Source organism: Eleutherodactylus coqui, chromosome 12 (assembly GCF_035609145.1).
Source record: "Eleutherodactylus coqui strain aEleCoq1 chromosome 12, aEleCoq1.hap1, whole genome shotgun sequence".
NCBI lineage: Eukaryota > Metazoa > Chordata > Amphibia > Anura > Eleutherodactylidae > Eleutherodactylus > Eleutherodactylus coqui.
The window spans coordinates 121,038,854-121,062,482 of NC_089848.1; the positions used below are offsets into that span (position 1 = coordinate 121,038,854).

Here is a 23,629-nt window from a genome sequence, read left to right on the forward strand (position 1 = left end):
CTATACATAGTTATTAGAGCGCCCCCTTGTTACAATCCTGGGTATAATAGATGATGGGAGAGATCTTTGTACTGCCCCTGATATATCTATACATAGTTATTAGAGCGCCCCCTTGTTACAATCCTGGGTATAATAGATGATGGTAGAGATCTCTGTACTGACCCCTGATATATCTATACATAGTTATTAGAGCGCCCCCTTGTTACAGTCCTGGGTATAACAGATGATGGGAGATATCTCAGTCCTGACCCCTGATATATTATACATATTTATTAGAGCGCCCCCTTGTTACAGCCCTGGGTATAAATAGATGATGGGAGAGATCTCTGTACTGACCCCTGATATAGCTATACATAGTTATTAGAGCGCCCCCTTGTTACAGTCCTGGGTATGATAGATGATGGGAGAGATCTCTGTACTGACCCCTGATATATTATACATAGTTATTAGAGCGCCCCCTTGTTACAGTCCTGGGTATAACAGATGATGGCAGAGATCTCTCTACTGACCCCTGATATATTATACATCGTTATTAAAGAGGTTGTCACGCGAAAGCAAGTGGGGGTATACACTTCCGTATGGCCATATTAATGCACTTTGTAATATACATCGTGCATTAAATATGAGCCATACGGAAGTTATTCACTTACCTGCTCCGTTGCTGGCGTCCTCGTCTCCATGGTTCCGTCTAAATTCGCTGGCAGCTTGCTTTTTTAGACGCGCTTGCGCAGTCCGGTCTTCTCCTTTCAGCACGAGCCGCTTCAGTGTGCTCCCCGCTACAGCTCTTCTGCGCATGCGCAGACGAGCTGTCACTGCTCGGGAGCGCGCTGGAGCGGCCATTCTGCACCATCCTCTGTTAGAGGAAGGTGCAGAAACTGGAGCTGCCCAGCGGAGAAGCCCAGCCCAGCAGCCCAGCTGTCCCGAGAAGCCGCCCAGGTAAGTGATGGGTCGGGGGGTGATCTTCACTAACAGGTGAAGGTCCCGGGCCACAGCGGTAGGCCCCGGAGCCCAGCGCTAGGTTCCGGAGCCCAGCGCTGGGCTCCGGGGCCTAGCGCTGGGCTCCGGGGCCTTCACCTGGGCTCCGGAACCTAGCGCTGGGCTCCGGGGCCTAGCGCTGGGCCGAGGGGGCCTTCGTCTGTCAGGGTCTAGCGCTGGGGAGCCGGGGCGGTAGCGCTGGGGAGCCGGGTCTAGCGTGGGGGGGCCGGGGGCTGCGCCGGTTACCTGCTGCCTGGCGGTGGGTGACTGGTCGGCCGTGTTCACTCCCGGGGTCCGGTCGGCGGCTGCAGGGCGTCGTGTTGTCATGGCGACACAGCTGGCAGCGTCTTGGGAGCGCGCACGTCGGGCTACAGCAAGCGACGGGAAAAAAGCCGGCGGCCATCTTGGGGAAACTTTTATAAGTTGCTGGAACTGTAAGTACAAACCAGCTAGAAAAGTAATTTACAGGGGGGCTTAGTAATGTATGCTTAATAAGGGGGACTGGGCAAAAAAAAAAAAAATTCACTGCTTCCTCGAGACATCTCCTTTAAGTTTCCCCTCAGCTGTCTTTTTTCTAAACTAAATAATCCCGATTTCGATGCCCTCTTGCGACCACATTCTGTCCTCTGGTGTTCCTTCACATAGTTTTGTATCATATCATGTCCAATGTGACAGCTTCACCTTAAATAATAAAACTATATAAAAGCCTCTCAGTTCCCATTTCCTGTTTTGGTAGATCCTAAAACTAATTGATCCCGTATTTATAGACTTTCAAGTATTCCATCTTGTTAATAAAACTAATTGACGCCTTGGAGTCTCTCGGCGGTACTGCATGCACTGTTTAATCAATAGTGCAGCTTACGCCCCCAGGTTGCTAATTGGATGACTGTCATTACTGCCTGATTGACTGGAACCAAAATATAATACAAAATCTTCATTTTTGTGTCCCTAATCAGTAAAAAGAGAACATCCTGAAATCCTAAAAGTGGAGTGTTCCTGGGCGGCCGCGGTGCGCAGCCTATTATCACGCCGGCTGCTGCCGTGATTTATTAGCTGATGCATCTTTGATGACTGGTAACTCCTATAAAACTGCTTGGGTGCCGACTATTGTGATTAATAATTCCAGAGCATCGAATCTGTCAGGGATTCATGATTGGGAGTAAATTACAGCCGGGAGGGTATGAGACATCCCATAAAGCAGAGGAGGGGTCGGCCGTCGCTTTATCTGGTTTCCATTTATTTCATTTAATTCACATTTTAAATTATCCTAACGAAGAAACGTATCTGAGGCGGGAGGAGCAGAAAATACATAGAAGGCCCAGCCGGCTCGTTAATGGTCTGTTTAAAGATTCGTGAACCACTGTATTTACTTTGAAGGAGGCTGGGAATCATCTTTGGAGGCGCTTTCAAATGGTTCTTGGACATTAAATCTGATCTTTAGGCTAAGCCCACCCCTCGAAGGGCCCGTTTATATTAGAGGGGCGGCCCGGTTGCTGGACAACATTTCCCCTATAGTGCCCATTCTTCCAAAATAACCAGAGGAGCTGCACTTAGCTGTGCCACGGGATTCAGCGCTGTGGCCCCACCGCCCAACCATTGATTGTTGTTGAAGATGACGTCATCGGATATCACATGACTGTTGCAGCATCATCGCCCGTTCTCTTGGCATCAGCACTTGCATGCAGGGCACCATGATGGCAGGAGTTTAGAACACTGATGCTGTAGTGGTCAGGTGACTTCCGGTGACATCATTTGTCAAAAGAGATTTCGGGACCATGGCGGGACTGCAGTGATGGATCAAGTACGACTCCTTTTGTTATTTCAGAACAGTACATTTAACTGGACAACCGTGTTAAAGGGAACGTGTCATCACGTTTGAGCCCCATAAACTACATTATGAGGGGACGGCGAGTCTAAAGAGGTGCAGAGAGCAGGCGGACTATGTAAAAGGGAAAGTAGTTGGGCCTTTCTTGCGCCATTAGGAAAGCCAGCAGAAGGCAACATGCATATTGGAGCAGATGGTGATCGGAAACGGCCGCGGCTGGAAATATAGACCATAACTACGCACACGGCGTGGATAATGGTGGAGCTACGTGGCACAGAGGGTTGTCCATGGAGTAAAAATTGTAGCATAAACCCAATGACTTCTCGTAAAGCAATATGCCAGACAACATTCACCCGGTTCATGCCCTCATGTACTCCGATGCCCCGCAGTCTCTGTTGACTTTCGGGTAGCTTGGCCATGAGGTTGTCCAAGTGCACGACGGCTTTGGCCAATCATTGACATCAGCGGTAACCATGACCGGCCGCAGACGTCACACACTTGGATGGCACGTAACACAGTTATCTAGAAGTGAGTGGAGACCATGTGGATACGATCACCGGAGGGGCCGAAACCGGCGAGTCTGGTTTACAAAAACTGACTGGACTTATGCTAAAGATGTTAATCCCTGGACAACCCTTCTAAAGGGAATCTGTCGGCTTCTCTGAGCACCACGAACTAAACTTATCCAGGGATGTATTCTATTTCCCCTCATCGGTGTTCCCTCGCCGTCGCATTCGTCCAGCGGACTACTTAGGTGCCAGTCCTCTCTATGTAGTCTGATGGGTTCAAGCAGCGGTGGCTTTGACAGTGGGGGATGCTAAGGAGGGTAAGTAGAATAATCACGCCCCCAGAGGAAGTATTTCAGCTCCTACGAGACTATGAGTCAAGTTTATGGGGCTCACGGGGGCAGACAGATTCCCTTTAATCAATATTGGCCCAATGATGACCGCTGATAACGAGCTCGCTGCCTGCCCACATGGCCCTCACACCGACCGACTCAACCTCTACTAGGGGACAAGTGATCATTCATATAATGGTTTGTCGCCCTAGAGTTCCATCGCTGCTGGAGATGTCCTGCCGACCACTAGGATTGGTCACAGAAGGAGGTATTCACACGGGCGAATGAGATATCGGTCCAAGAGACTCGGTTCAACATTATACTCTCTAATCTGCGATTTGTGCCTTTGAGTGCAAAACATTTTGTGAGAAATGCGCCTCACAACTCGCAGGATCTCCACACGTGGGAAAATGGTAAAAATAGTAGAACCGTATGGCACCGGCATGAAACCTTTATTTACACGCTAGTGCCACGGGATTCTTTTTTCCAGTCATAGAAAATAGACAAGGCCTAAACAAGAATCACGCAAAAATAGGGCTGCAGTGACTTTTCTATCTCAGACCATCCGTCCGAGAGAAACATCGCTCATGTGAACTACATCATTGAAATCGATTGGTCATTTTCATGCACAATATATCTGTCAGATCTCATGTGTGAATGAACCCTAAAAGATGCAATCAGCCAATGAAGGAGTGTTTGCTCACTCGTTGGGTGATGGGCAGCACACTCATATCGCCCGATGACTTGGCCAAGGTTCCTACACCAATTACTGGGGCCACATAAAAGGCTATTAAAAGGGGTTGTAGCACAGAATAAGGCATAACTTGAGACCACCATCAATCCTAAGAATGGGGGTCCTGTGTCCCCCATCCTCGTCGCACCCCCGCAGTGAGGAGTAGACTGAATGGAGCGCCGGCTGCACAAGCGCACTAGCACTCTATTCACTTTCAATGGGACTGCAGATACACCATAGCGGCACCTACTCAAGTGTTTCCGCCCACCCAACTGAAATGAATGGCGCGCGGACTGCGTATGCTTGGCTGGCACTGCATTCACAGTGACATCACTGCGGGGGCAGGGGGGGTAAGTGATTCCCGCAGGGACAGTTGGAGCAGGACACAAGAGTCCCATTCACGAGACGGTCGCCGTAGGGGGCAACGTGCTATTGTGGTACAACGCCTTTAATACAGAACAACCACCAGACTGAAATCTGTAGACATCGCGAGCATTCAGCTTTGGAGCCGGCAGAATTCTGAATGCAGCTCTGTAGTATCAAGTATACAAATACAAGATAAATAATGTGCTGTCATTACAGAGCGAGGCCTCATTCACACGGCCATATTACAGCTGTGTTTAGTACCGAGCCGTAATAGGGCTGCCATAGTGATAAATAGGGCCTCTACTACACCTTTATATGCCTCCACTTTCCTACGGAGGTACGTGGCTCGTTCCTTCAGAGGTACAACATGCACTTCCGATTTATGAGCGCTCTATGGTCCTGTAAATCCCTCAGGCTAGTACTCGCTTTTCAAGCTCAGGTTTACGGAGGATCTACTGATAGCAAAGCTGCGCAACGCCTCGTTTCTGTTTCTTATTGGAGTTCATAAAGGGATTTTCCACTTTTTAAGATCCCTTTTTTTGTTAAAAAAAGCCCCTGAAAATAAGCTGATCAAAGGGGGTCCTACGGCTGAGACCCTCAGAGATCAGCTAGAATCTGCAGAGGAATCCAGCAGCAAAGACTCAATTTCCCAGCAGCACCTCCAGAGGAGAAATGTGGAATTACACAAAACAGCAAACGGATATCCAAGGCACCGGGTCTACTTAAAACATAACTTATTTTGTCAGCGCACATAAAAGCAGCAAAAACAGTAACGTTTTTTCCATTGACGCCTTTTCCTAGCTCTTGTGGTCAAACGTTACGGTTTTTGTTGCTTTTGCTTATTAGGATCTTTGAAAAGGATACAACCTCTTAAAGAACCTTCAGCTCAAAGGATTCAAGATTCTCTCCCATCAAGTTCTATAAAGCCCTGCATTCCATAAGACGTCAAATCCTAAAAATGTCGCCTCTCCAGAGCGGTAAAAGCGCGAAGCAGCTGGTTACATATTTTCAGGCGATATCTGCTCCAAGTTCCTTCGCCGTGCGCAATTAACTAACAACCTCTGAAACTAAATCAGGCTGACGCAGGGCGGGCTGTCTAGTTGAGTTGAGGATAAATTGATTATGTATTCCTATGTACACTTGTTGGCATGTGTCCACATCCAGCGTGGAGTAAATATTTAGCTGGACCCCCTGGGGACGAATTGCCAATATGTTATTGCCTGAACATAGCAGTTGGCAAACTGCAGAGGTAGAAGAAGAAGCCACGAAACACAGAGTCAGTATTTCACTTGAATGCTAAATACGTGTCGCCTTAACCCCTTCATTAATGTGCATTTTGGCATTTAAAAGATGGCCATTTCATACAATCCGCTTGTTAGGCAGGATGTCCCACTGCAACCATCCCCAACAACATGGGAGGATAGGACTGCTCAGGTTTACTGCAGCGCCTCCGCAGAGGACATAAAGCATTACACAATGCCTCCTCACATCCATGGACTGCCCTTGGAACACACAGACATGCTGAGTCTGATCTCCACTCTGGATACTGAAAGGGCGACCCCTTTAAGGACTCAAAATTTAGAAATAAAAGGTCTAAGTGCAAAAATTAAAAATAAAACAACTTTGCAAAGAGTCTTAACTAAAAATGTTATCGAAAGGTTTTGTGCTTACAGTTCCTATGGAGATACAACAAAAGCAAAGCCATAGCACCTTCATTACGATGCCTGTATACCATGGCTGTGACAATACGGAACAGGCACAAGGTTCTTAGGGTGTATTTCGATCATGAGGGCTCATCCACCACGTCTGGGCGACCTTTACCTTCGGGCGGGTTCCTAACACTAACATCTCTCTCTTTGGGCATAAGCCTCAATGGGTTTAGGAAAAGCAGGTCAGCATTCAATACTGTCTAATTAAAGGGGCTGGGACTTTTGCCATGTACTCCATTCACTGATCTGTCCCAGGGCCTTTAAAGGGGTATTCTGGTCTACTGTAACCAATGACCTATCCCCTGGATAGGTCATCAGGAATTGAAGGATGGGAGTGTGCTGCTCGGGACCCCCATCCATCAGCTCACTGTGCGTCTCACTGCACTCATCATTACAGGTCAGAGGAAGCAGAGCCGGCATCACTTCCAATGACATCAGTGGGGATGCCATACTCCTTCCTGCTCCTCTTATGGTCGGGATGTAGGGTCCTGTCCAGAGCAGGACATATAGGGGCAGTGTGGCGCTCGCATCGATTTCAATGAGAGTGAATCCAGCACTCTACCTGCTTCCACTGATGAGGATGTCTCTTCCGCTGAAGAGTGTAGCAGGCCGGATGATCAGCTCATGGACGGGGTCCCGAATGGCGGACCCCCCGTCCACCAACTACAGTACTAAGACCTACCCAGGGGATATAACATCAGTTCAAAAAGAAGACCGGAATACCCCTTTATTTAGACTATGTAGCCTGGTTTCCTGCATTGAGTCTTATGCTCAAAGAGAGGTGTCTGTTAGTGTCAGGGACCAGTCCGAGGGCAAATGGTCAAAATATGCACCAAGAACCCTTACGTTTTTTTGGAGTTAGTATATATAACAGTTATGCATTTTTAATCAGATAATGATTGTGTAGGACTGGTGTTTTCATGTGTCCTACCTTGCACGATTCCTAGGATGCCTATGTGTTTCCATGGTTACAGACTACAAACAAACCCTGTGTAGTCTGATCCTGCAGTTTGGTTTTCTGTTTTGTCTCATTACTAATTTACATTCGGTAAGTTAACAAAGGCTATGCTTGTTTGTTAGAAGCAGGGCACTTATGGAAGGGAGTAGAGTTGTATGTTCAGCCTATATAGGGTTTGTTTGTAGTCTGTAACCATGGGTCTCCATAGGAGCTGTAGGTATAGAACAACTGGGGTTTTTTTCATTACCACTACCAGCAAAGTTGTTTCATTTTCCATGTTAGATGCATCCAAATCATAAAAAATGTGTATATATATGGTGCTTGGTCCCTAAAGGGTTAATGCCCACCCGCCTCTGTTGTCCAGTAGACAAATATAAGAAAGAAGCTACTTCCCCTGCTTGGAAGAATCTCATCGGAGGTCTAGATTGTTACAGGACGGTCCACCGGGAAACAATAAATCCTAGTTCCTAACAACTGTTGACTTTTCCATCATGGTGCGGGCGCCAAGTAGGAAGAAGGTCAGGCAAGGAGACAAGAGTCGTTAAGAGATTGTTGTCCGGCTGCTGTTGGACTTGTCAGTATTCCGCACGTAATCTGTTTCCTTTATGACTCTCTCAATAATATTCAGATTCCACCAATTCATCTACTTCCCCAGAAATTTAAATCAAATTGACATGAAATAATGATGGATAACGACTCGTTCCGGACAATGAGACGACAGCAGCAGAAGATTTTTTATTTTTTTCTCGTCTCCCTCAACCAGAGACCACAAAGACGGATTGTCTCTTCAGAACAGATAGGAGAGCAAGATTAATACAAAAAATGTACCAAGGCATCAATCTTCTTTAGCGGTGTCAGGATACAAGCAGAGATCTGGAACTGCCGCTCTACAGAGTCTTTAGATACGGCGATAAACAAGGATTAATTCATCAGGTCATTGTGCCCGAGTCACAACCTGCCGGCAATATTAACACACAGACATCGGATCGAGTCATAGGGTCATCACAATCACAGCAGCTTCCAAAAGGATATCCTACCTACATGGTTTTTCAGGGCGACGCATGAAGTGAAACACTTTCATTTTCCTTCTTCAGGACTTTAACTGGGGGAATTTTATGATTTTCGCTCCAAATTAACCATTACCGGCTAGTTTTCCCTAAAAGAGATTGTCCGATTATAAATTAACTTTTTAAAATTAGAGCCAAATTAAAGTGATCCGATATTGCAGCCCTACAATCCTAAAGGTCTATGTTGACAGCCAAAATCAGGTGACCGCTGCCAGCCAATCAGATGCTGCAGTGTCCTTGCGCGCTCCCCTGGCATCAGCTCACATCTTGGGTGCCATGAGGTCAGGAATTTGTAACGGGAGAATCGCGGGGCTGCGTACAGGCGAGTACCCTATGCTTTATTTTTTTTGTTCATTTGTCTCAAATTTAAAAAAATGAATTTGTAACTGGACAACCCCTTTAAGCCGCTCCCTTAATGTTCAGGAAGCAGTGATATGCAGAGTTGTTTGAAACGTTTAGCTCCTGTACCCATAGGGCTCCCTCCTTGTCAGCACAGGGGCAGTATACAGCTCTACAGTGTAAGAAGCATTACCTACACATCTCCCCATATCTCAGCATCAGGTTAGGAGGGAGAAGTTGGAGTTAATGAGCCAGAATGCAAAGCCGCAAGAGAAAAACAAAAGTGTAAAAAAATAAAAATAAGCAAACAAAAATGTATTCTGCACTTTATACAACTAGAAGCAGAAATGAGAAGTGGCGGCACTTTGCTGTCACCACAGCGGCGCACAACGTGGGTAGGCACGTCACTTTCCCAGCTGTTAATTAATTTCACATGTAAATAGCCTTCAAAAATATCTGTCTAAACTGACTGAAAAAAAGACACAAACCTCGGGGCGGTGGGCCGATATTAATAGGATTAATTAGTACTCAGGCTGTCAGCTGTAATTCACAAGTGAAGAAATACAGGAAAATTCCTTTAATACGCCACAAAATATTAATTTCTGTAATGTAGCCTTGTGATTCCGAGTACTAAGAGCAGACCGAGCCAAGCTGAGGGAAATAGTGTCACTTGTGTACTTCGGCTTGGTTTTATACAGGGTTTGTTTTGACTGGTAATTTGCATTGGAGAATTCAACGGATGTCAAAATTGATTAACAAAAGTAAAACTACACAAATTTAAAGACTACGGAAGCCTTTGTGCATGAAAGAACACACATACCTTACCAATTCCCTTCCAGAAAAAATAATTCACATCTGCTTTTGCATTGATTTTTCCTTCTCATGCATTTAAAAATCATTATACTTGATTTGCAGGCTCTCCTACATTCAGGTTTCTGGCTGGGGAGGGAGTGGGGGGTGGGGTAGGCATTCCCAGCACTGATGAGCTGGTCTCTCTCATGAATGTGCACAAGCTCAGCTCCCTTTCCTTTTTTAGAGGCTGTGTAGCATAACCACGCCCCTGCAATACTACACAGCTATTTCTCATACTCTTTCTGCAAACATGTACTTTGTGGCCAAAAGAGGTCTCTCACTATGATAACAAAAGAAGTTTGCAAGCCGTACACCAATTAGTGCTTTGAGCGACACACCCTAGGACCGTATAACTCCGAGGAATTATAGCAGCACATGTGCAAAATTTCAGGCAGGCTTGGGATTGTGGTGAGGTCACAATGTCAAGCACGCGCTGTTATGTTATACAGTCCATGATGATTGTCAATCAAGCCAGATTGGGCGGGATTCTCTCAGCAGCGTCTACAACTCTTAAACCACAAAGAGCATATGGTGCACGGAGGCATTGAAGTTTGTTTTTATCATAATGAGGGAACCCTTTGAGCTACTATAGACATCTTTGCAGAACAGGAGAGAGCAGTAGTCAGGTCCTGAGGGTGGTTTGTTGGGTTCCCTTAGAAGGGATGTTGCCAAGAGCACAACAGCCATTTACTTGCCTTATTAGAGCATCTACACATATAACATCATAGTGGGGATCCCCTGCTCAGACCCCTCCTTTATAACCCAGAATGGAGAGCCACTCAACAAGAGCAGTTTCCGTTCTGGATATGAATGACCGCCCTAATACTACATTTCTGCTGCAGTGGCCATGGACGGAGAAACGTGTGGGTAGCTGCGGATTCCCTCCACAAAATCAGACGTCTGCAAGGGGTGTTGGAAGGAGGACCGGGGCGCTCAACTGGTCCCCAGCCCCGGATTTTGGAAGGGATTGTGCAAGTTAGCCCTTTTATGGAGTTATCTTGTTTAGTCGTCCTCTTAGTATAAATTTTGTCACAGTGAGGGTTCTCAAGTAATCTCTAAAACGTAACTTTTAATTACAATGACTGTAATTAAAAGTTACGTTTTAGAGATTACTTGAGAACCCTCACTGTGACGAAGTTAATATATACCCAGGTGTTCCCCCTGCTATTGTGAAACCTCCTCTTAGTATATACACTAACATGCCAAATATCATGGGACAAGAACTAATATTGTGTGGGACCCCCTTTAGTCTGGCAAAATGTAGCAAATGGGTGTGGCATCGATTTCACAAATGTACAGAAGACATCTGGGGAACATTGACAATGTCATCTGGACAGTCACCCACAGCGCCTTGTTACCGATATGTACAGGATCTTGCGTGTGAATAGACCTCTCTACCACATCCCATAAAAGCTTCATTAGGCTCACGTTGGGCGACTGTGCAGACTACACTATTCATAGGAACTCTCCAGAATGCTCCTCAAACTAGTTTTGAACTGTGGCCCGACGGCGTGGTGCATTATCCTACAGGAATATCCCGTCATTGTAGGGGTACATGAAGTCCATGAAGGGCTGAACAATGGTCAAAAAGCAGTGAAATGTAGTATGGAACCAGTCAATGATGTGTTTTAGGCAGACCACTTGGTCCAACCCATGCCATGTTGACAATTGAGGTCCATGGCTTCATGGGGTCTGCACTGCAGAAACCCAACCATCAGCATAAAACAATTCGTACCATGACTCACTGGACTACGCCCCATGTTGCAAGTCCTCTAGGGTCCAGTTAGCAACCTCACAAGCCCAGTATTTGCTCCTCCATTTGGCTGTCTGCATGCTGAGGGAAGTAGTGCTTTTACCTGCCCTTCTATTTTGCATTAGTACATCCACCTTTCCGATTGTTACCTTGGATCTGACAAGGGGGAGGGGGCTTCAATAGGCCCTCCCCTTTGCAAGTAAGCACTGTGATTTTTATCATTTATACACAGATAGACTCTTTGAGCAAGGTGGTATTATTCATTTGTAGTTGGTCCACGAGCCCCGGTGAGCCGCTGCCTCTGGTGTCATGGTGCTAGGAGGCTCTCTGGTGGGTCTTCTGCTCCCGTCTTCCGTTGAAGCTAAAGAACGCTGCACTGACTTGTGGGATATGCGCATGGGGCTGTGAGTTCTGCCTGAGTTACTTGTCTGTTCGCATGAGCAATTCTAGTCAGACGCCGGCAGTAACGATCGTTAAGCCGTAAGCAGCCACTGTGGGTGGTAATGCCTTCCATGATGTTCTATCACCACTTCATATTGAATTTACATACTGCTATCCCATGACTTTTGGCATATCAGTGTATAGCGCAAACCAAGTGGTTTAGCAAACCGCTATACGGTTTCTGGCTACACCACCACCCGAACGTGTGTAACACATGTAGATTGGACTACTACGACCCTCCACCCTTCTAGTAGACAGAACACGCTTTGCCCCATACCGCTCGAACATCAGACGAGCGGCAGTGTGTCCGAGCCCATTAATGAACACTCCAGCACTCCCCATGCCAAGGCGATTTAAGAATCATCTCTAAAAATAGCCGTTTCCTTTCTTCGCATCTCCCTCTTTTAAAATCAATAATCCCGTAGAACTCCTCGGGGCCGTCAGCCGGGCCAACATCTACAGCTTCATCTCGCGCGGATGATTTTGTTGCATGAAAGCGACGAATTTAGCATGAGGTTACCGACTTGTGAGAGGATTAGAGGAGCGTCTCGTCAGCCTGCTGATTTGCTTAATGAGAAGCTTGGTACTGTGACTCCAGGTAGTCGTTGATGAGAATTAAGGGTCACGTTAGAAGACCGCACATGAAAAAGACTTTCCCCCGTACTTCACTGAACTTTTTTTTCCATCTTGTGAACTGCAGCTTTGCCTGGATAATAAATTCTACACCCCCTGATCAAAGAGCAATTAGCAATCATTAACTACAAAGTCCCGGAATGCACACGCAGGCAAAGTTCCTCCAGCATAGAACAACGCGGCGGCACCGAGCCCTTCATTTACCGTCTGGGACACAACTGCTAACGATACTAAATCACATCATGGAATTGTATTGAAGCGCTGCCTGGGATATGGTTTTAGGGAAAGCGGGGCTCCGAGAGCGGGAGAGTTGTGTTCCTTCCTGTCCGTGGAGAGGAGGTGGTGCCGAAATAAAATCTGTAGGACAGCAGGGATTATTAACCCCGTAGGCTGGGTTCACACAGGGCGGATTTGCTGCAGAAATTCCGTGCGGCATTTCACCGCGGCAAATCCGCATGTGGCCGCTAATCTCGGGATTAGCCAGGCATGTGGACGAGATTTCTCAGAAATCTCGTCCACACAAGACGGCAAATCCACTGCGGTTAATCCAGCAGAAACCGCCGCTACGGAACGGATTTGACAACCGCAGCATGCTCATCTTTTTTTCTGCTGCGGCCACGCTCTCCTTTATGTGAGCGCCAGCCGCAGCGGAAGAGCGAGTGGCCGGGCCGCTTCAAAACCGCCGCGGGTTTTGAAGCAGCGGTTTTCCCGGTGGAAATGTTGCGTTTTTTTGCTGCGGCCAAACCGCGACATTTTACGTCAGGAATCCGCCCCGTGTGACCGTGGCCTTCAGAGCACAGCCATTTTTCCCGGATTTTTTGGTTTCTCCCGCCCCACAGTTTTTCTGTCTAGGCTTGTGATTTGCGGTACAAGTTGCATTTTTCAGCGGTGCTATTTAAACGTACCATAAAATGTACTGAAAAACTTTATAAAGTTCTACGGTGGAGAGAAATGGTACAGAAACACAATTGTGCCATCTTTTTTGGGGGTGGTTTTTATGTGGCAAAAATGCTGATAGTGAATGTATTTATGTATTTTACTGCTACAAAGAAATAAAAAAGTTAAAGAAAAATAAATACTTTGCCGGCATCGGTTTTGTAATTCTTTTTCCGCCAATGTTACGGCTCGTTTTTGGAGGCATGGCCGGAGGTTTCTATTGCTACCGTTTAGCTGTACACACGACTATTTGATTGCTGTTCATTACATCTTGTCTTGGAGACAGGGTGACCAAAAAAAGCCTAATTCGGTCACGGTGTATTTTTTTCTGGACAACGGCTCCTCAGTGCGATTGGAGTCGACACTGTAATGGAACGCATCGCTCCTATTGATCTCTGACCACCTGATGTGGACATCTGCCTCTGCCGCACTGACAGTAGACCGGAGGATCAGCTGATCACAGGGATCCCGAGGGGCAGAGCCTCACCAATCAACTATTAATGCCTTATCCTGAGGATAGGTCATCAATAGTAAATGCCTAGAATACCACTTTAAGGTTTCGCTGCCCTTCTATAACAGATGGCCGTAGCCAAGTACCCCCCCCCCCCATGTCTTCTCTCTTATCTTATTAGAGCTTATGTTTTATGTGACAGCTACGACTTTTAATCTCCTAGATAACCCCCTCTATGATATCTGTATGCCCTCATAGGGCGGATGTGAAGGGGTCATCATAAAGACAAACTTTAATGCCAGCAAGAAAGTCTATGGATAATAAAAGAATACTTCTCATTGTAAAACAACACAAGCGACTCACTATTTGTAGGTTTCAGAGCGAATGTACTCAAAGACGTGAGACACTCCGAGCTGGAACTGATCAGCAATCGGGGTGACCCAGGGGTTGTTCTCAGCTTTGAAGACTTGTTTTTGACCAGTGAGATCCAAATTTCCTAGAGGGAAAAAAAAAAAAGGATGCGTTAGCGGTAGACACTGCCTGCGGCATTATACTCCTAGGAGCCGTCCAAGAACAGGTCATCCAAGTGAAAGAAACCTGTAAGAAAGAGGAAGAAAAAGACAGACTGTCAAACATTCTGCCCCTCCTCCAGACTGACGGCCATAATGGGTCCGGTGCCGAATACACACAGGGGTCCCAAAGGATATACACTATCCAACCAAAAGTATTTGAACCCCCCCCCCCCCCATCAGTAGAATGTATCGTGTCTTATTAGCATGTCACAAGCCCTGAAACATGCTACATAAGACACCGACCCTTGGAGGTGTCAGCCATAGCTTGTGATGGGAACTACACACTTTTGGATATACGGGTTATGCCGCTGCACACAAGCTGTCCATCATGAAGAGCAATGCATCGGCCATCTACAGTGGTGCAAGGAGCGCCGTCATTGGACAGTTGAGCCATGGAAGAACGTTCTATGGAGCGATGAATTATGTTACTCCATCTTCACATCATTTGGATTTACCGGGGTGTGGAGGATCCTGGGGAACGCCTTCTGTCAGAGTGGGTTGTGCCAACAGTTAAGTCCAGCGGAGGGTCCGTTATGGTCTGGGGATGTCTTACGTGGCATGGTCTTGGTTGGTTGTAGTGACAAGGACCATGAACACGGAGGTGACCCTGACATTCTAGACAGCTTAGCTACTGAACCAGGTACTGCCGCTATGAAATGTAGGGTGCAGAACAGGTAACAGCGAAGATGCCCACCCAAGTGCCGGGCCTCAAACTGTGGGGGTCCCAAGTGGCGGACTCCCAGCGATCTGCTATTGATGACCTATGGTGAGGAAAACTCCTTCATAACCCAATACAGATGTAATCTGGTATTTTATATGCAATTTCTATTTATTTTGGACCCCAAATCAAATCTCTCCGTGGACGGTCTAAAAACTAAATCTGAGATCAATTATAATTTACTTTATAGTTTCTTCGCAACTCATTTAATGTAAAAACCCCAAACTCCTTTTGTCAGTAGAAATGCTCAATAAGTAGCAGCCGGGTGCGAAGTAACAGATGTGCATTAATGCATGCAGGCTTCCCACGCATGCTACAAGCGTCCCCGCTCTGCAGGCAGCGGCAGCAACGTGTAGCACGCACAGTCAGCTAGATGCACACACCTGACTCACTGCTTCTCTACAGCTTCCTACTTCCACATTCGCCTAGGCAGAGCCTTCAACACAAAACTTTAGGGACCTTCGCTAAAAGTTTTTGGGTTAGGATGTTGCTTTTTATTCCACATGCAGTTTCTTTTATTATTAACTCTTTCATGACCACTGGCCATTGATCACTTTTATTTTCCAGTGACGCCTCTACAGGGGGGCTTATTTTCCAGTGACGCCTCTACAGGGGGGCTTATTTTCTGGAGGACGAGTTGGATTTTTCAACAATACCCTTCAATGTACCATAAAATGTACTGGCAAGCTTTTTGCTCATTTTTTTCCCCTGAGACGAGGTGTTTGTTTGTGATGACGTTCACCGTGTAGGATTAATAATGTACTATACTAATAAATTGGACCTTCACAGATACGACGACGGGAAAAGAGGATTTTTTTTTAACTTTTAATTATTCTTAAAAGAAAAAAAAATATTTAAAAAAAAATCTTAAAAAAAAAAAGAAGTGAAATTAAGTCTCCATAGGGGATTTGAACCTGCAATCGTTTGATCGTTTATACAGTAGAATGCAATACTATGGTACTTCATTATACGGTATTTTCACAGGCCTCCTATTAAAGAGGTTGTACCACATTTACAAGGTATTACCTGTCCACAGGGTAAGAGATGACTTGCTGATCAGTGGGGTTCTCACTGCTAAGACCCCTGCTGATCCCATGTTCCCTGCCCTCATCACTGTGGGGTTACTGCACCGCCTGCAGTGATGAGAAGACTGAATGGAGCACTGGTTCTGTAAGTGCACTCACACTCCATTCACTTTCAGTGGGCCTGTGGAGATAGCCAAGCGGCACAAAACTCGAGTATTTCTATCAGGCCCATTAAAATAAAGTTTGTGTTAACAAGAGCCTGTAAAATAGAGAGGACTCATTAACTTCTATGTGAGTGTTGTGAGCAGACTCCGTGACCTGTGCAGAGACCACTGTGCAGGGAGGAGGAGGTGGTGAGCTGTGACATCACACACTGTGCACGGGGGATTCTGTGTTATCCTCACAAAATACTGTAGCAACTTTATTAAAGACACCAGTCCTTTTATGATTGGAGCTTCCCTGGATGGAAATTAGACCCATGACCCCGGAGCGCAGCATAAAATTAAGTGACAAACTTTCTGCGGACTGGTTTTAGTGTGAACTAGATGGGAGAATCCAGCAATACAGACGAGCCGGGCCAGGAGTTACACGGCCAACGTTGTGGGGTTTTCTCATGCAACAGTGACAAGAAGAGAAAGCTAAGATTAGGGAAAAACATCCAGTGAAAAGGGGTCCTGTGGATGGAAACAACCGGTCAATGAAAGGGGTCAGAGGAGGATGTCAGGACTCGCTCTGATGAACAGAAACTGCACAGTCCAGAAGACTGCAGTCACATACCCGGGCAGTTGGTCCATGACCGACCGTGTCTTTAAGAGAAACAGAAAGGCGAGACTCCAGCGGGCAAAAGAGCGCACAAATTGTATCACTGAGCAGCTAAAAACGCATTGCCTGGTCAGATGAATGCAGAGTTTTGTTGGTCTTAGCTGATTGGAAAATCTGAATTTGGCGCAAGCAGCACGAATCGATGACCCCTTCCTGTCAGCTGGTCAGAGCATGTCAACTGCAAGAAGCTTCCTGTCCGCAGGGGCCGATATTCCTATAGAACGATTTAATCAATCTACACCACGATGGATTGCTGCAGTTCTGAAGGCGAAAGGAGGTCCAAAGCGCCACTAGATGGGGGACTAAGTGTACATATGGGTGTCACCTCTCAGAGTAATCCGGAGGATCATGAGGTGACTGCTGAAAAGATCTCTCTACAGAACAGGAAGTCTCGGAGTATTCTGTGGCTCGGTGGGCAGAGTGAGAACGGCAAGATTTCAGGATTTTTTTTTCTTAAATAAATGCACCGAAATGAAAAATAAGAAAAACATTTTTAAGAGTTTTACAACTTAATTTGAACAGGAGTTCATTTTCTCCTCACGCTTCCCATCTGCAATTAATGGATTCAATGAATTCACCTGGTCAGGAGTCACAATTTATATTTTTGCATGAATCATAAAATCAAATGGGCAATGGGCATACTGTTCTGGTGCATTGCGCTGCCATTGGTGACATGGGATGACTGTGACCCGGCTGGAATGGTACATATTCAGCCTCTTGGTGAACTACAAGTCTAAGCATGCCGCGCAGCTACTTTGTGTGGTTGCTGAGACTGCAGACTAAAGTTATATGGAGCAAAAAATGATTATCCTTATATTGGCCTTGCCCCTCTAGTGAATACCATTATTATATTACCTGCTCCCCCTCTAGTATATAGCATTATACGTCCCCTTCCCCTCTAGTATATAGCTTTATACCGTCCCCTTCCCCTCTAGTATATAGCTTTATACCGTCCCCTCCCCCTCTAGTATATAGCTTTATACGTCCCCTCCCCCTCTAGTATATAGCATTATACCGTCCCCTCCCCCTCTAGTATATAGCATTATACCGTCCCCTCGCCCTATAGTATATAGCATTATACGTCCCCTTCCCCTCTAGTATATAGCATTATACCGTCCCCTCCCCCTCTAGTATATAGCATTATACCGTCCCCTCCCCCTCTAGTATATAGCATTATACCGTCCCCTCCCCCTCTAGTATATAGCTTTATACCGTCCCCTTCCCCTCTAGTATATAGCTTTATACGTCCCCTCCCCCTCTAGTATATAGCATTATACCGTCCCCTCCCCCTCTAGTATATAGCATTATACCGTCCCCTCGCCCTATAGTATATAGCATTATGTCGTCCCCTGCCCCTCTAGTATATAGCATTATACCGTCCCCTCCCCCTCTAGTATATAGCATTATACAGTCCCCTCCCCCTCTAGTATATAGCATTATACAGTCCCCTCCCCATCTAGTATATAGCATTATGCCGTCCCCTCCCCCTCTAGTATATAGCATTATGCCGTCCCCTCCCCCTCTAGTATATTGCATTATCTTGTCCTGTTGCCCTCTAGTATATAGCATTATTCCGGCCCCTCCCCCTCAAGTCTATAGCATTATTTCGGCCCCTCCCCCTCAAGTATATAGCATTATCCCGGCCCTCGCCCTCAAGTATATAGCATTATCCTGTCCCCTCCCCCATAGCATAATAATAATAATCTTTTTTTGTATAGCGCCAACATATTCCGCAGCGCTTACATAGACAGGGGAAATACAGAAAGACAAAAGTCCAAAAATTACAGAACCACGGTTACATAGTAATCAGCTGATGGGAGCAGTAGGGGTGAGGGTCCTGCTCCAACGAGCTTACATACTACAAGTAATGGGGTGATATAGAAGGTAAAGGGGCTGGAGCTGGGCACGGTATGGCGAGGTGGAGAGTGAGGGATGCTATACACATAGACAATAGTCAGACATAAGCCGTATAGTTGCTGAATCGGTGTGGCTGCAGGGGCGGTTGATTACGGCTAGCAGGGATTGCAGTCAGTAGGTCAGGGAGCATGTTATCAGGGGGAGTACAGAGGGGTTTGGTTTAGGGGATGTGGTATGCCTCCCTGACGAGGTGCATGTTTAGAGCACGCCTGAAGTTTTTTGAGTCCTGGATTGCCCGGGTATCCTTTGGTAGTGCGTTCCAGAGGACCGGAGCTGCTCTGGAGAAGTCTTGGAGACGGGAATGAGAAGTTAGAATCAGAGGGGTGCGCAGTCTAGTTTCATTATGGTGCCGCCACACACTGAGATGGAGATGTCAGGATGCGGGCGGTTAATGGAGGTTGGAAACACCAGTAGGTCAGTTTTTGAGAGGTTTGCTTTTAGGTAGAGAGAGGACATAGTGTTAGAGACGGCGGACAGACAGTCGGTGGCATTCTGGAGGAAAGGTGCAAAGATGTGATGGGAAGAGGTGTATAGCTGGGTGTCGTCAGCGTAGAGGTGGCATTGGAGGCCAAATCTCCTGATGGTTTGTCCAATAGGGGCTGTGTAGATGGAGAAGAGGAGGGGGCCGAGGACCGAGCCCTGGGGCACCCTAACAGCACGGAGAAGAGGAGGGAAGGTACAGCCAGCAATGGAGTCACTGAAGGTGCTCTCAGATAGGTAGGAGGAGAACCAGGAGAGAGCAGAGTCCTTTAGGCCGATGGAGCGAAGCATACTGAGGAGGAGTTCATGATCAACAGTGTTGAATGCTGCGGAAAGATCAAGGAGGATCAATAGGGAGTAATTGCTTCTCGATTTGGCTATCAGGAGGTCATTTGATACCCTTGTAAGGGCAGTTTCTATCGAGTGTTGGTGTCGAAAGCTAGACTGTAAGGGGTTTAGGAGAGACTTTTCTGATAGATAGCTTACAAGGCGGGAGTAAATAAGGTGTTCTAGTAGTTTGGAGATGAAGGGGAGGTTAGAGATGGGTCAGCAGTTGGCAAACATCAGTCGGGTCAAGAGTCGGCTTCTTTAGCAGTGGGGATATGATGGCATTTTTGAAAGAAGAGGGAAAGATGCCAGAGGTCAGAGAGAGGTTGGATATAGTGGCGAGATGGGAGATAACCACCAAGGAGAGGGATCGGAGGAGGTGTGAGGGGAGAGGGTCATTAGCGCAGGTGGTGGGGCGAGCGGAGGAGAGCAGTCTGGAGACTTCTTCCTCTGTCGTTGGTCTGAGTACAGACAGTGAGCAGGAGCTAGATGCAGTGCTGACAAGACTAGGGTCAGGGCTAGCCCAGGGTTGGGAAGTTATTTCCTGACGTATATCATCAATTTTCTTTTTGAAGTAGGCAGCCAGCTCTTCAGCACTGAGATCCGTCACCGGGGGCTGCGGTTTAGGGCTGAGAAGGGAGTGAAAAGCGCCAAACAGCCGTTTAGGGTTGTGAGATAGTGAGGAGACGATAGAGGTGAAGTAGATTTGTTTGGCGCAGTGGAGGGCGAGGTTGTAGGTTCTGAGCATGAATTTGTAGTGGAGGAAGTCTTCCTTGCGACTTCCTCCACAGCCGTTCAGCACTTCTAGAGCACTGCCGGATGAAACGTGTTTGAGGCATAAGCCAGGGTTGCCGCGTTCTACATCAGATGGCTCGGGTCCTGGGGAGCACCGCTTCATCCAGGGCATGTTTGAGAGGGGTGTTGTAGTGTGCGGCAGCCAGGTTGGGGCAGGAGAGGAGAGAGGTAGGGGACAGAGAGGACTGTAGGGACCCAGCAAAGTCCTGGGTGTGAATGGCCTTCAGGTTCCCGTAGGTACGGTAAGTAGGTGGGTCTGGAGAGATTTTAGGGAGCGTGACAGAGAAAGAGAGGAAGTTATGGTCTGAGGGCGGGAGAGGGGGGTTAGTGAAGTTGGAAGCAGAGCAGAGACGGAGGAAGACCAGATCAAGAGTATTGCCATCCCTGTGAGTGGGAGAGGCTGTGAGTTGAGAGAGACCAAGGGAGGAGGTGAGTGAAAGAAGCTGAGAGGCAGATGGGGAGTTGGGGTCATTAGTGGGGATGTTAAAATCACCTAAGATAAGGGTTGGAATTTCGCAGGATAGGAAATGGGAGAGCCAGGCAACAAAGTGGTCCAAATACAGGCGAGGAGCACCTGGGGGCGGTAGATATATGCCACTCACATGGACAGCGGACGGAAAAGCCGTAGCGTGTTATATAGTGTCCCCTCCCCATCTAGTATATAGCATTATACTGTCCCCTCTCCCTCTAGTATAATGCAATATGTAGTTCCCCTGTATATTATATATAAAAAGCAGAACAGTCCCTTTTCGAAGCAAGAGTGATCATAAATGGCCTCCAAGGGACAATTCTGAGTATATATTATGGAAGGCAAACAATCCTCTTCTATAAAAGAATTTGCCTCCCGGTAGTTTATTTTTTACTTTGTGCTGCAAAAAGAAAAATCGAGATTAAAAAATAAATAAATAAATAAAAATAAATTGAGAAACGCTTGATAACGCCCGCAGATCTTCCGGTACAGCGTCTCAGTGGAACCTGCCCCTCTAACAGGTCGGCCATTTGTGCTGCTGTCCACTTCATACTAATTCACTAACAAGAAGTTGCTCCTATTGTCTGACATGTTGGCTATACTGAAGCTACAGCCCAGTCACTGTTTCTACAAGCCTGCTAGCTCACATTAAATCCCCCTCTCCCCTCCAACACTTCAAAGACTGCTTTTCTGAATCTGTGCCAATGCTGCTGTGATCACAGGACTTCGGTAGCTAACAAGTTTCTTCTACACACAGCTTGGTTTTTTCTTCTTTTTTTATGGAAAAAAAATGTATTTTTCATGTTTTTTACCACTAGGGCATCTAAATTTGCAGTCACCTCTATAATACACTATGTATTATGCCTGCAGGGGCATTATTTGACATGGCAGGCCTGATGGTCCCCAGCTGCAATGGCAATTCATTAGTACACCGCAACAGTGTCAATGAGCAGCTTCCCTCTGTCAGACAACTTCGGTGCATTGAAAAAAGAAGCAAGCGGCAGCATAATTTGGTGCAAAGATAGGCAAGAGTTTTTATTCCTCCATGCCAAAAAAATACAAGATGCTGCGTCTCAGTGTAAACGGTCTTTGGCAAGCTCGACAAAGCCCAGTCCACTTATCCAACGTCTAAGTCAACCTCTAAACCATTAAAGGGGTTGTCTGCTATAGAAAACCCATTTTTAAATAATCTATTGAGAAACTTTAAGATGGGGCTTCACTGTTGAAGACTATTTGCTAGTGCAGAGTGCAGGTACAAAAAGCGTTCCTCACCCTGAACCCATTACATAGCCAGCCCACTGACCTTAAAAGGGTTTTTCCAGAACTTTACTATTGATGACTTGTCCTCAGAACAGGTCATCATCATTCGATCAGTTTGGGGTCAGCTGATATCAGCCTAGCTGTCCTTACAGAGAGTCCTGGAAGCAGACAGCTCTGTGCATAGCGCAGTGCCCTGAGTTGGTATTGCAGGTGCAGCTCCTATTGAAACAGCTTCCATTGAATCTTAATATTAGCTAATCACTGGGGATCATTACTTGCTCCTCTACTGCTGCTGGGATCCAGTGCTGCAGTCCCGCTGTAGTTCCGGTGATTGTTGTGACAGCTGACCCCATCAGACATCAGTTTAGTGTTGCAGCGTCACATTCCTGAACTCCGGGTATCATGTCGCTCACGATGTGAACGTCAATGCCAGGACAACAAGCGGTGATGCTGCATCCTCTGATTGGCTGCAGCAGTCACCTAGCTTCCGGTGACAACAGCTGTCATAACAAACACCGGGACCACAGCAAGGCTGCAGCACTGGATCCCAGTACCGGTGGAGGGGTAAGTAATGCTCATTTAGTTATTTTACGAGTCAGCCCTATTAAAGGGATGTTGTTCGGTTAGCGGACAACCCCTTTAAATAAATACAAAGCACTTTAGAACGCATCTTGGCTTATGAAAAAATGTATTTGCTGACACAAAGGTCATTCTCAGCATTCAGGATCCTGTTGCATCTATCAAGAAGTAACATAATGAATCCCCCCAGTCAACGCATCACCCCTAACATGCCAGATCCCACATTCACCTATATGACAGGCGCAACCTGCTTCCCGCTACCCCAAAGTGCAATGCAGTGGACAAATCGCACGCCCGGAACAGGTTAAATGAGAGAAGAGCATGTACAAGGCATTTCACCCTCTGCCAATCATGCAGCAATTGCCCTAAATGTTGAACGCCTCAGTGGTCCTGCCTGAACCGCTCTCCTTTATTAGAGAGTTCAGAAGCAATAGTGTTTAACAAGGATCAAGCAGCAGGCAGGCAGATTAAGCAGCGTGACAAGGAGAACCTAATAAGATAGGAGCCGGTGAATCTCAAATGATGCTCGCTGGCTGCAGGAGAGGCGCTCTTAATTCAGCTTTCCAGGCACAGACCACAGGAGAGCAGGGAGCTCTGTGATTAGCAGTCACCTCCTGACCGCCTCTGCCATAAAGATATATATCACTCACAAGTCTACTCTGCAATCGCAAATTGGATTTTGTGTTTATTGCTTAAAACAGAACAACATGTCTTTGTTTGCAAAGTCATAGAAAAGTAAGACTTTCCATCCTGCGGGGGACTCCGCGAAAAGACAGCCGGGGCGCGGCA

General features: G+C 46.7%; 1 protein-coding gene across 1 annotated transcript in view; it reads right to left on the minus strand.

The window, feature by feature from the left end:
* Positions 1-23,629, minus strand: part of RSU1 (Ras suppressor protein 1) — a 160,471-nt gene that overhangs the window by 35,709 nt on the left and 101,133 nt on the right. Inside the window, exon 8 of the mRNA XM_066585784.1 lies at positions 14,240-14,372. Coding sequence (XP_066441881.1) covers positions 14,240-14,372 — 133 coding nt within the window. The remainder of the gene's footprint in view (positions 1-14,239; positions 14,373-23,629) is intronic.